At 34.1% G+C, this 12,919-nt stretch overlaps 1 protein-coding gene across 8 annotated transcripts in view; it reads left to right on the top strand.

Moving 5' to 3' along the window:
- The first annotated feature begins 542 nt into the window (after positions 1-542).
- LOC106056144 (tetratricopeptide repeat protein 28-like) overlaps positions 543-12,919 on the top strand; it is an 88,261-nt gene continuing 75,884 nt past the window's right edge. Inside the window, exons 1-2 of one of the 8 annotated variants that reach the window (XM_056005993.1) lie at positions 543-720; positions 4,754-5,151. In XM_056005993.1, the coding sequence (XP_055861968.1) occupies positions 5,125-5,151 (27 nt within the window). In that variant the 5' untranslated portion in view covers positions 543-720; positions 4,754-5,124. Of the gene's footprint in view, positions 961-4,715; positions 5,152-12,919 lie in introns of all 8 variants that reach the window. The other 7 variants (XM_056005991.1, XM_056005992.1, XM_056005987.1 and 4 more) reach the window with 7 other exon arrangements.

Here is a 12,919-nt window from a genome sequence, read left to right as displayed (position 1 = left end):
GCCAATGATAGGCAGTGTACCGTCGGCCATATGTGTCTAAGAAACACTTTTTTTTTTCTATTAAAAAAAACAACAAACTACATTCTAGTCTTGATGCAAATTCATAAATTTCAACTCCAAGCATATTTTAACCATATAGGCCTATGCAAAGAAAAAGTGGAAATAAATTTGTCTAAGTTTCTTTTCTTTTTCATCACATCTTTAAATCTTTAAGCCTTTCCGATCTGTCACTTACTGTGCGAGCTACCCCTAGACCCCAGCTGGTTATTTAAAAAAAAAAGGGGGGGGGGTTCGTGAAATAATTATTTTAAGGTTGGCGATGGAGGTGGGGGCACCACTGGTAAAAAAAATGAGAAACACTGCATTAGGCTTCGTCAGAATGACTAGTTTAGATGTAGTTCTAGTCTAGGGCTGAAATAAATTTCAATAATGAAGAGCGGAAATGACTTTTGTTTATGTAATCCCGCGAGCTAAAGATCTACTATTATAGTCTAAAGAGGCCTGTGCCACAGTGTCTGTGTTGTGAACTCAATATTATACATGCCCTGACACTCAAACAGTACACACAGTCAGTTGTCCTCGCTTAACACAAGGGAGGAAATACTGTTAGCTGCATACCTGTGCGACACTCTAAGGCCAGGTAATGCTGCAACGGTGTTAGCGTGTCCACGACTACACACCTTTCTGTGGAATAAGGTTGACTGTGTCGTCACTGTTAATGTAGGTAAGGACGCCTTTGCTTGGCTGACTGTCAACCTGAATACCCTGTTACCTGTTTCGGTTCTCTTGAACGAGAAGGGAAAAAAATCGTATAGAGGTCTAGATCAACATTCTATGATTATGGACTATGAGTAGACTACCGTGTCGTAGTTTTCTTGTGAAGTGTTTGTGGAATTATTTTGTGAAATTCGGATTATTTATTCAAAGCTTATTTTTTTTTATACTCACTGACAAGTTGAAGTAGATATACATTTAAATTTAGTTTTTCGTAATAATAGGCCTACATAAATTTAAAATTATGATAAATACTAGATCTATAATTTTATCTAAATCTTTAACTTTAATCTAATTTAACTAATTATAAAAACATTGTGGACTATTTCTAGAGTCCGGGTCCAGATTCTAGATGTAGATCTACCTAGAATCTAGATTTTTTTTTCTAGATCTATAAGTAGTAAGTTACTAAGTAGTAAGTAAGTTAGATTGGTAAATTGATACAACCAAACAACAAGTAGATGTAAAATCTAGAGGTAGACAGCCGAGATATAGAGATCTAGAATCTAGATCTATACTCTAGTATAGATCTATACGACTAGGCCCTATAAAAAATTATTAATATAGCCTATATCTATATCAGTATATCTAGATAGACTTGCTATAGTATTTAACTTATACTGTCTTAGTATAAGTATAAATATAGTTAATAATACAGATCTAGAACTAGATAGATCTAGAGTCTATATATCACTATCAGTTATTTACTTTAAGCAATATCTCAACTAATCTAGACTAGATGTAAAAATCTATAAATCTAGTTTTTAAGTAGATTTACTTTACAATAAAGATTCTTTCTAGATCTAGATCAAAATAGAATCAAGTAGACTAGACTCTTTCATAATCACATGAAATACCATTACAACTAGACTAAATCTATATATATATATATATATATATATATATATATATATATATATATATATATATATATATATATTATTATACTGAAGTATAATATAAATTATATGACACTCTTTTATTTAATGCATCAGTACATAAATATTAGATCTAGATTTAGTCTAGGTACATGTCAGTCAAAAAAACATTAATGATGCTGCAATATGACTTGATATTTAAGCAATAAAATTATTTTTCATGTCATAATGAATTTTAAAAAGTGTTTACCAAATATGCTAATTGAATTAGATTTTTCAACATTTATTTTTGTTTGTTTGCTGCAATATTTAACAATATCATAGGACTGTACCAAATTATAACTTCTTATGGTTTAAATAGTCATGCATCAACCCATCCATAGCTGTAGATCTGTTGATCTCTCTCTCTCTCTCTACATATATGCATATATTTATGGCTGCTGGTCATGTATTAGACATCCTGGACTGTTTTTTAACTGTTGTTCGGTCATCTTGATGGTCCTGGGCTCATACCCTGCCAGTACCATCCCCCGTTGTGCTTCAAGAGGTTTGAGTTAGGATGTAGATTATCTTAAACTCTGAAAGAACATACATAACATGAAATAAATACAAGAAAAATAAATTGACATTTTTAAAATCTTTTTTTTTTAATATACATTATTTATCAATTTTCTGTTCTAATATTTAAAAAAAATTTTTTTTTACTTCTAGTAATTTCCTTTCTCACATTTCATTTCATAAAATCTTTGTCTTTTTTAAAACCAAGATAACTCAAGTTATCACTGCAGTATTCAATTACTTCCATTTTATTCTCACTATGTAGCTCAGTATCAAAATGTCTTCAAAAATGTAATTTGAGAAATCTTTCTATCCTAGGTTAGAATGAAAAAAGTCTAGACAAGTTTATTTTTTAAGCTTAAATGTAAAGAGTTTTCAAAGTTTCAAATAAATGGAATGTGAAAACCTTTTTCTTTATCAAAAATCTTATAGACTGCCTAGAGTAGATTTGGAAAGCATTGGAGATTAATTAAAATTTCATATTCTTCTCAACTTACCTGTTAAAAAAACAACAACCAATCATCTTACTATCAGCTATTACAATAAGAATTTAATGCTTTCAAAATTTAGTGAAAATCTGCAAATAATATTTCCCTTCATTCGCTTTTCATATTCAGAACTGTTGATTAAAATGCATACATTCACAAAAACAATGATAAGATATGACTTTCAAATACAGAAAGAATACAACCAATGAAACCTTCAGAATGCTCAAATATATTTCTTATTTCACATATATATTGAATTTTGAAATAAAAACTCATGTAACAAGCAAAGTATAACATACTCTTAAAAAAAAATATAATGATAGATCAAAGCTATATAAAGGAAGGAACTCCACATCTACACCTATATCTCAGTAATGCAGAATTTATTTCCCCCTTTTGATTTCTAACAAAATTATTTATTACCTATAATTAATTGACTTAGTAGTTATTTTTTAAAGTGTTTTGTTAGGTACAATAAATAATTGTGGAAAGTTAAAAACTTGGTCATAGAATGGGTATGGGAGAAATAACATGTACAATTACCCAAGGGGATAAAACCCCACATATTTAGCCATATCACTTAATACTGAAAGATTAATTTCTCTTGTTGTTATCAAACAAAATAATTAATTTTTAGATAATTTTTAAGATAAAGTTTAAAATATAAAAGTAATCTCTTTCATAAGTTTCCCTAGCGATAGTTTAAAAACATAACTGTACAAAGTCAACAAATCATGTTTTTATATTCTTTCCCTTATCATTATTAAATTTATCTGATCATCATTAAATTAATTCTATAATTAAAGAGAGAAAATTTTTTTTTTTATTAGTGATAAAGCACAGTTTGAATACAAAAAATGCCTACTAAAATTTTTGCTCTCTAGTTCAAATTAACTTTAAATGTCTTCTACATTCCTGATAGCCAGCACATTATTTACACTAAAAAAAAAAATTCCAAGATGACACCTGACAAGTCCAAATAATACAAAATGCAAATTAGATACATCCCTTACATTGCTCTGTTTTGGTTCAGGAGCTGGTAAAATGTTTAGGTAGCATAATGTCACATAGATGTTGGAACACTGTTAAGATGAAGCTATAGCCTACTTTCTAGATGAAGTAATTATTAGAAATGTAAATAGTATTTTTCTATACAGTGTAAACAAAAAGTTGATCTAACTGAAATAATAATTACAATTATCTGTGATTGGAAATACTAGCAATTGTAGTTTATACATCACAGTTTTGTGTATAATTTTGATTCCATTTAATGATGTTCTTGTAAAGTATTTTAAGATTTTGTTTTCTTTTAGACCAAATTTTTTTTTTTTACAGTTAATTTAAAAGTTAAATGATCTAAAACTAATATTGTAAAATGAAGAAATAAAACATTTTCTGTATTATATCCCCCGTCATCCTGCGGGAGGTTTGGACTAGGAAGTAATTATCTTCATCTCTGAAGGAACATCCGAAACATGTAAATACAAAACATTAAACAAACAAACATTAAACATTATATATTCAACATTCCTTCTTCTTACAGTGCTACTCTGTTACAGTTAAATGAATGTAAATATATCTATAGATACAATTTCACATTTTTCTATTCCATTTACAAATCTGTATAGGTATGTAGGCTTACAGTTTCATTGCTCAACTACTCATATCTAAACTAATCTAAACTAAAAGTTGATCTTTTTCATCTCATAAACTTTGTCATTCATTTTAAACATAAACGTTTTTGAACTAAAAAAAAAAAGAATAACCCCAGTAGCACTTAAAGTGATTATTGAATGATTCAAAAAGTGAAAGACTATTTGGTCTTATCTTTGGAGTGATTGTAGCTGTAGATTGAAACCAGGTCTAAGGCTTAGTGAGAGGAAGTGTTGTAGGTGGAGCTGATAAGAAAGTACTGTGGTTCAATGTTACACATTTTTTAAAATTCAAAATCTATGTTAATTTTTTTTTTTGTGCCATGTTTTTGAAAAGAAATCTTGCTAAAATTATTCCTTTATAGTTGATTCAATTCATTGTATTTGTGTTTGTTCTCTGAAGCACACAACTCATGACCAGGCAGACATCTGTAAATGGCTGGTTGATTGTGTTGTATGTGCTCTGGACTGTCATCACCATTGGTCCATGTGATACAGTCATCCTGTGGGAGTTTTGAACTAGGATGTAACAATCTTCAAATCTGATTGAGCATCTGAAACATGTAAAACAAACCAAAGCCATAGCACTAATTATCATATCTATTGCCTATTACATGTTCTCCATTTAGATTTCTGGAAGTGATTTGTATGGATATAAAAATTCTCAAAAGATGGATATATGTGTTCTAATGTGTGGAACTTATAAATGAACTGAAATATTTCATGGATTATGGCTTATTGTGAAATGGATAATTATCAAGGCTGACCAATGATATGGCCAGTAAAGGTCCAAAGCCAAAGGTAAGTTCCATGATGTGTTCTGTTTATTATTATTGCAGTGGTTATAAATTGGAATCCTAAAATTTACGTTTTTTTTTTTTTACTCACAGCACTTGAATAATGATTGGTAAATGATTTTATCAAATTTAAAGCATTATTAAGTATAAAAAAATGATCATAATACAAATAAATAGATTGCCAGATTTATTTTGTACCTATATAAATAAAAAAAAATAATCCACAACATTTTATATGATAAAAACAATGTTAAATTAGCAATGCCATACTGCTATACCTAAGTTTGGAATGCAGATGCTTATTATGATAGCATTGTATGAAATATTATGTCTGCTGACCAAGTTAGTGTAGCATGCCATTTAGGAATACATAACATTTGCATAGTTACAGAGATGATTTAATTTTGCATATTTTTCTTTCTTAACTTGATTGATTCCTCCTTAGTTCCCTCTAAAATCTTCAAAGCACTTTGTACTATGTTGGGAAGTATTTGAAGTAATTGTTGGTCCCTGAACTTTTAAGTTTATCTAGTTTATTTATAGCTCTTTGTTTCTTCTAATGAACCACAGAGGACCCTCATGGACTTATAAAGAGTTCTCTCTCTATTTTTTTGTGTGTGCAAAGTTTATAGCAACTCATCTGTCTGTTTGTCTATCTGTCTGTCTGGTAAAATGTTTGTGTTTCTCCCGCACCCATTCTCGGATCAAATTGAAACTATGCACAATTATTGGCATAGACAATACATGAATCAATTCAAACAATTATTCAATTAATTACTGGTAGTTAATTTTTTTTTTTGATACCAACAAGGGAAATTAATCCTTCAATATTCGCAGGTACGGCTAAATATGTAGGGTTTCACCCCCTTGGATAATTGAACACATTATTTCAACCACACCCATTCTTGGCTCAAGTTGAAACTTGAAACAATTATTTATTCTACATAAAACATAAATCAATTTAAAAATTAACCAATTAGTAAATTAATTATTGGTAATTAATTATTTTGTTAGATATCAAATTAAGGAAAATAACTTCCACATTGTTGAGAGATAGTTGTAAATGTGGAGTTCTTTCCTTTAGATAAGCTTTTTTTAAAAAATGATTTTATATATTTTGCTTGTTAAAAAATGTAATCAGGGGGTTGTCAGGGTAGATCCTCACTGTCTCGATTTTAAAGAAAAAAAACTGCCTTATTAAATTTAGACTTGAAAGTGCCCAAAGCTTTTAAGAGTAATGGGGTCCTTATAAGTCTTGATATTATATATTTAATTGTTTAATATTTCTTGGGGGCCCTAAGTTATAGCTTATGTTGCCTATAGGCCGTGAAATTCGTAAGTCCGGCTCAGCCAAATGTCTTTTGTTTTTACCTGGCCCAGCAGGGTTTTCTATATTTATGGTATTTTTTAAAGGTGTAATAATAAAATACACACAGACAGACGCATGACAATCGTATTAGGCCCTAAGTTAAAGGAAATGTAAACATCCAATACAGAAAGTCCTTCAAGATAAGTGGCACTTAGACACTGTCAAGATTGCCAACTCAGATTAGTGTTTCTAACTTAGTGTATACTTTCATTGCCTCATACTGTCGACAGACACGGCCTATTTATGATGTTTTTTTTTTTAAATATGTATTAAAGAAAGTTGTTTGCAGTGATTCTTTATTTTATCTTATATAATACATACGTTACTTTAAGAAAGAATCTGATTAAGTACTAATAGCACTAGGGAAGAAGAGGCATTTGTACAAATTTGTCCTAGCATATGGAACGAGGAATGTGCCTTCATTATATATATATATATATAGCTTTGAAGAAAAAAAAAACATAAACTGTTTGATGTAATACATACTTAATGTCCTGGACACTGCTTAGTGTTTTAATAACTACATATGTTTAAACAGACATTGATGATCCAGTAATGAGAGGAATTCACTTAATGAGGATATTTTAAAATAAAAACATGTATTCAATTTGAAATAAAAAAAAATCATGGTATCATGGTACATGGTATAGGATGAGTTGATTTACTAGATCTCATACCTTTCTGTTAGTATCTCTGTTACATGGTATAGGATGAGTTGATTTACTAGATCATACCTTTCTGTTAGTATCTCTGTTACATGGTATAGGATGAGTTAATTTACTATGTCCAAAGACTATGTATTACTGCCAACCCAGCGACAGATGGCTGCCTGGTAGGAATGGCAGTCTATTCGTGTGGTATGCGCTCCAGACTGTCGTCTCTGTGGTCCCGGGTTCAAACCCTGTCCCGCCGTCTTGAAGAAGATTTTGGTTAGGATGTAATAATCTTTAATTCTGAAGAAACATCCCAAACATGTAAAACAAAGATAGAGTGAACCGCGTAGATTTTATTTCTCAATGTGCTTAAACATGTTAAAGAAACACTTTCTCTGCTTGGCTTAGTTCTCTTTGTCCATCTCTGCTTCTAGTTGCCTCATGTCATGTTTTAACTTGACATCCGTGTAAAGTTGCTATGATACTAACGATGGGCATTTGGATATAGAGAGACTGTAAAGTATGGAAGTATGTCCCACACATGCATACGTAAGCACATAGACTCAACGAAGAAAAAAGTCAGTAGTGGCCTACATAAGAATAAATCAACATAATAAGATGAAGCACAGATACGAGTTTAATACACAGACATGGCCAAGCACTGGTAGAGTTCAAACATATCTGTATTTATTACACATTTGTTAACCACTGCTGAAGTAAAACACAGATCTGTGTTTAATACACAAACATTGTTGAACATTGTAACATTCTTTCCTAATCCAACGTGTGAAACAGTTCTAACCACCACAAGACACATTCCTACGGACCGTCTGTGATAACCATCTACAAGTGTGGCGGCGGCGCTCTTCCCCGTGCTATTTTATCCTTCCTATTGTCGGAGTGAAGTCTTCAAGATTGGTCTCGACACGGTTGAAAGGCACCAACCAAGGACTTCCTCCACCGCCCTGATTGAAACATCGTTCAGAGCCTCTATCAAAAGACGCCATGACGGCAACCCAGTTCGGGGCCATTGTCGGTAATTTTTTTTTAGAAACAAACTTCGAAAAACTTTGCGGCCTAGCTAAAGATTCTGAGATTATCTCTTTGATATCAGTCCATTTACCTTGTCACAAAAATTGAATAAGTTTTAAATTGATATTCAACCAAACAGTCGAATGCTGTAACTGGGTGTGACTCCAGACATTTCAAAGAGCTTCTTCATATTTGAGGAGCAGTGCTTTTGAATTAGTGTTCACTGTCTGTTCACTAGAATATTTTTTTTGTGGCGCCTGTTTTGTATGGTTTTTCTACGTTAGTAATTCTGCTACAGTTGAGTATCATTTGAGATGCGGACATTTCATTAGAACTTGAGATTTGGTACAGTTCACTATCAGTTGACTTATGGCGGAGTTCACTATTAGTTGAGATCTGGTGTTGTTTACTATCAGTTGGTATTTGGTGGAGCTCACTGTCAGCTTACATTTGGTGGAGCTCTTACATCTGGTGGATCTCACTGTCAGCTTAAATCTGGTGGAGCTCACTGTCAGCTTACATCTGGTGGATCTCACTGTCAGCTTACATCTGGTGGAGTTCTTACATCTGGTGGAGCTCACTGTCAGCTTACATCTGGTGGATCTCACTGTCAGCTTACATCTGGTGGAGCTCTTACATCTAGTGGGTCTCACTGTCAGCTTACATCTGGTGGATCTCACTGTCAGCTTACATCTGGTGGAGCTCTTACATCTGGTGGAGTTCTTACATCTGGTGGATCTCACTGTCAGCTTACATCTGGTGGATCTCACTGTCAGCTTACATCTGGTGGAGCTCTTACATCTAGTGGGTCTCACTGTCAGCTTACATCTGGTGGATCTCACTGTCAGCTTACATCTGGTGGAGCTCTTAAATCTGGTGGGTCTCACTGTCAGCTTACATCTGGTGGAGCTCACTGTCAGCTTACATCTGGTGGAGTTCTTACATCTGGTGGAATCTGTTCTGAGAGAGAATTTTATAATGGATCCTAATTAGCCTTGTGGTGCTACGCTAATCACTTACTTAATGGATCCTAATTAGCTTTGTGTGGCTACGCTAATCATTTACTTGGTGGATCCTAATTAGCTTTGTGTGGCTACGCTAATCATTTACTTGGTGGATCCTAATTAGCTTTGTGTGGCTACGCTATGCATTTACATATCTACGATAGCCGCCCTGGTCTTTGGTGCTGAGAACTTGGTGGAAAAAAAAAAGAGAAGGAAAAAAATTGTGTGAAGGGGGAAGGTTTGGGGGGGCTCGGGGGGCTAGTTGTGTATATAACGTGTGTGGATCTGGCGGAGTATTTCTCGACTGTTGAATTAGCGTTGACCGACAGCGGTGTTGTGTTTGGCCTGCAGGCGATCAGTCGAGCCACGTCTCCCTCCCATTAAATACTTGTATCACACTTGGATCTCAGGTCCAGTCAATTGTCGCTCTAGTCAGCCAAGCTTGGGGGCGGGAATTAGGATTATTTTAAGTGCTTTAAAAAGTTGTTCTCCATAGGATCTAAAATATAAATTGATTTAAAATCAAGATAACGTTTTGTTAAATTAACGGCATTTCAACATAAAACTAAACAAATATCTGCTGAGGAATGTTTGCCTTTGTTAATATTAGCAACACTATTTTTGTAGGCACCAGAAAGCAACTCTTTAATTTTCGAACATACACACGCGGGACATTTTTTTTTCACTTTTATATAATTTTTGGCTTGGTATCTGACGTCGCTTGTGTCAATTTGAATAAATATTTCTTGAAGTAGGGTTTAAGTGACTCAAGTTAATAGAAAACTGAGATCCAGATAATTTTGTTAGTCTCGCATTATCGTCACTTCTTGCTACTGTTCCATATAGATGTATTAGCATTACACACCGGCTACCCCAGTTGATTTGTTTCCTTGCAGTATCAGTATATAAATAAATGATTTTTCTCGGATGGCCGCGCTCAGACTGCAGATCTATATCAAAACCTTTTCTATGTGAGGACCTAAGGGTTGAAAGAAAAATGTGTAAAATATTTCTTCCGAATACGTTCAGCGGTACCAGAGATCTGTTGATAGATGAATAAAACATGAATCAGTCAGTTCGTGGTATTTTGAGAATATATATATTAGATTTGAGTTTCCCACATATAGACTATAACATGACCAATAACTTGGACTATAAATGAGCAATTGTGGAGGCGCGTGGCTGAGCGGTAAAGCGCTTGGCTTCTGGACCGAGAGTTCCAGGTTCGAATCCTGATGAAGAGGGACCTTTGGTCGCCTCTGGGTCCATCCAGCTTTAATGGGTACCGGGCATTAGTTGTGGAAAAGTAAAGGTGGTTGTTTGTTGTACTGCCCACAAGACACCCTCGTTATAGACACCATAGAAACAGATGACCTTTACATCATCCGCCCTATAGATCACTGAGTCTGAAAGGGGAATTGTACTTTTTATAAATGAACTATTAACTTGAAAAATAAATGACTTATAAAATGGACTATAAATGAACTAGTCAATGTATTATAAATTAAATGAACTATTTACTTGAAATATAAATACATCAAAACACGAACTATCGTCTAGACTACTGTATAGGTAAAACTGGCGTGCAGTATGTCTGGAGAGAAGACCACCATCTCCACACGAAATTGTTTGAAGTGGGTTTGTTTTTTATGTGCACCGAGGATTAACTCAACCTAGTCACCGTTAGTACCTTGACCTTCATTCCCCGCCCCCCCCCCCCCAAACTTAGAACATTGAACTAGTTAACAACTGTGTTTCAACCTCGCTTAATCATGGGGGAAAAAGTTTAACATTTCTCCATCAATTAGCAATGCTCTCTGCTCATGACCACTGTAGACCATCTTGTCTGTGCCTGCTGCGTTAGTGTCTATCTGAAGATTGCATGGCTCTGCCTGTGAATTACTATTGGCTCTGAGTTCGAATAGATTGGGCAAGATGCATAACAAGAAAGATGAACGTAGAATGACTAAGTCGTCAACTTCTGGAGTTGAAATGCTTTAATACAAACGGGAACAGCCTAGTCTCGGCCGCAGTGTAATAGCTGTTCACTCTACGAAAGCCTGTGCATCAACTCAAGTTCTAAGCTCCAGTCTCGGTTTCCATTGGTGTCGTCATTTGTGTGCGTTCACAGCCGGCCGCATAAGGTGCGTCGCTACCATCACTAAAAATAGATAATGTAATAGGATTATTAAGCAAGCAAAAACAAAAATAATTACTTCAAGAAGACAATACCTCTTTTATACAGCTTATAGAGTTATTATTGTGTTTTATAAAAGAACTTTATAAAAATGTGGATAATAGTACTTACTTAGAGTAGAAAATTATAAATTATGCGTAACTTAATTTGTTTAATTTAACAATTTCACATGTGGACTGCCTGTGCCTGGTAAGATTTGGAAGCGCGTTACTTCCAAACTCAGAATTCCTAGTTCGAATCCTGTATGTGACTGACCTTGTAATTCCTTGTCGCCGCTCTATCATTTAACCTGCCTGGTCACAGTCATATGTACAAGGTCATTGTGCTGTCCACCTAATACCCTGGTAAATCATAAGGTCGACTTAGGCCATGAAAACAGATGAATTATAAATAATTCTAACTTTTGACTTGTTACTTTGACTTGCGTAAATTGCTCCGTTCAGACCTTGCGATCTCTAGGGCGGAATGATGTCAAGGTCGTATGTTTCTAAACGTCATGAAATTCAAAATCTTCACTGAGATCAGAAACCGGAAACCTTCGATTTATCTTATCTTATAGAATACAGACGTTACTTCGAAAAGAAGATGATTACCTCCTGCGCGTCATGCATCTAGTCATGCATAGTAACCAATGACTTAAATTCTGCCAAGTCACTGGTTTTCCTGGCTGGCTCAGGCAACCCATTCCATGCTCTAATAGCACTAGGAAAGAAGGAGCATTTTTACAAATATGCCTTAGCATATGGGACGAGGAATGTGCCTTTATCTTTGTGTCTTTCTGAGTATTTGATTAGATTTTGTTTTTGTATTTTAAGATTATGGTTCAGTGTTTTATGTATAATTGCTACTCTACTTTTGAGTCTTCTGTCCTGAAGGCTTTCTAAATTTAGTGATTTAGTCAAATGTGAATATTCGTTTGTTATGAATCTATTTTGTGTCTGCTCCAGTTTCTTAATGTTTTATTGAGTTAAGTGGTCCCAAGCAGAGGATGCGTATTCTATTATTGGCCCAACCAAGGTTTAGAGGCCAATCGCTTTATCACTCAGCTACCGCGCCCATTACCCTTTTAGGCATACATTCTGATTTTGGTGACAGAAATCACTCAGAACTACAAATGTTTCAACAGAATGAATACAAGACGCGGACACACAGAAACCAACAGAGAGCCTAAGATAGTCCGCCCCAGTCTAAGCGCGGCGACCAGGAGCATAAAAACGTTATAGCTCTCTTAAGTCAACATAGCTCTTGTTTGTGATTGAGTTTTAATTTATGGGTTTCACTTTTTGTTGAGATATGACTCAGGCCTGCACCCGCTCTCTCACCCGCCTCATTCTCCTTACTGGAGTCACCCAGACTTAGAAAAAAAAACAAAAAAAAAACAAGCCTTTGGCGATAACTAGTTTTAATGGTATTTAATAGTTGAACTGTTTGCTTCAAGGAATACCAAGTAAATGATTCGTCACATTGAGCCTACTATTTTGAACAATCAGTTATATCGCAAATATTTATAGCAAACA

This window comes from Biomphalaria glabrata, chromosome 12 (genome assembly GCF_947242115.1).
Source record: "Biomphalaria glabrata chromosome 12, xgBioGlab47.1, whole genome shotgun sequence".
Classification (NCBI taxonomy): Eukaryota; Metazoa; Mollusca; class Gastropoda; family Planorbidae; genus Biomphalaria; species Biomphalaria glabrata.
This window is presented reverse-complemented; position numbering and strand designations above follow the sequence as displayed.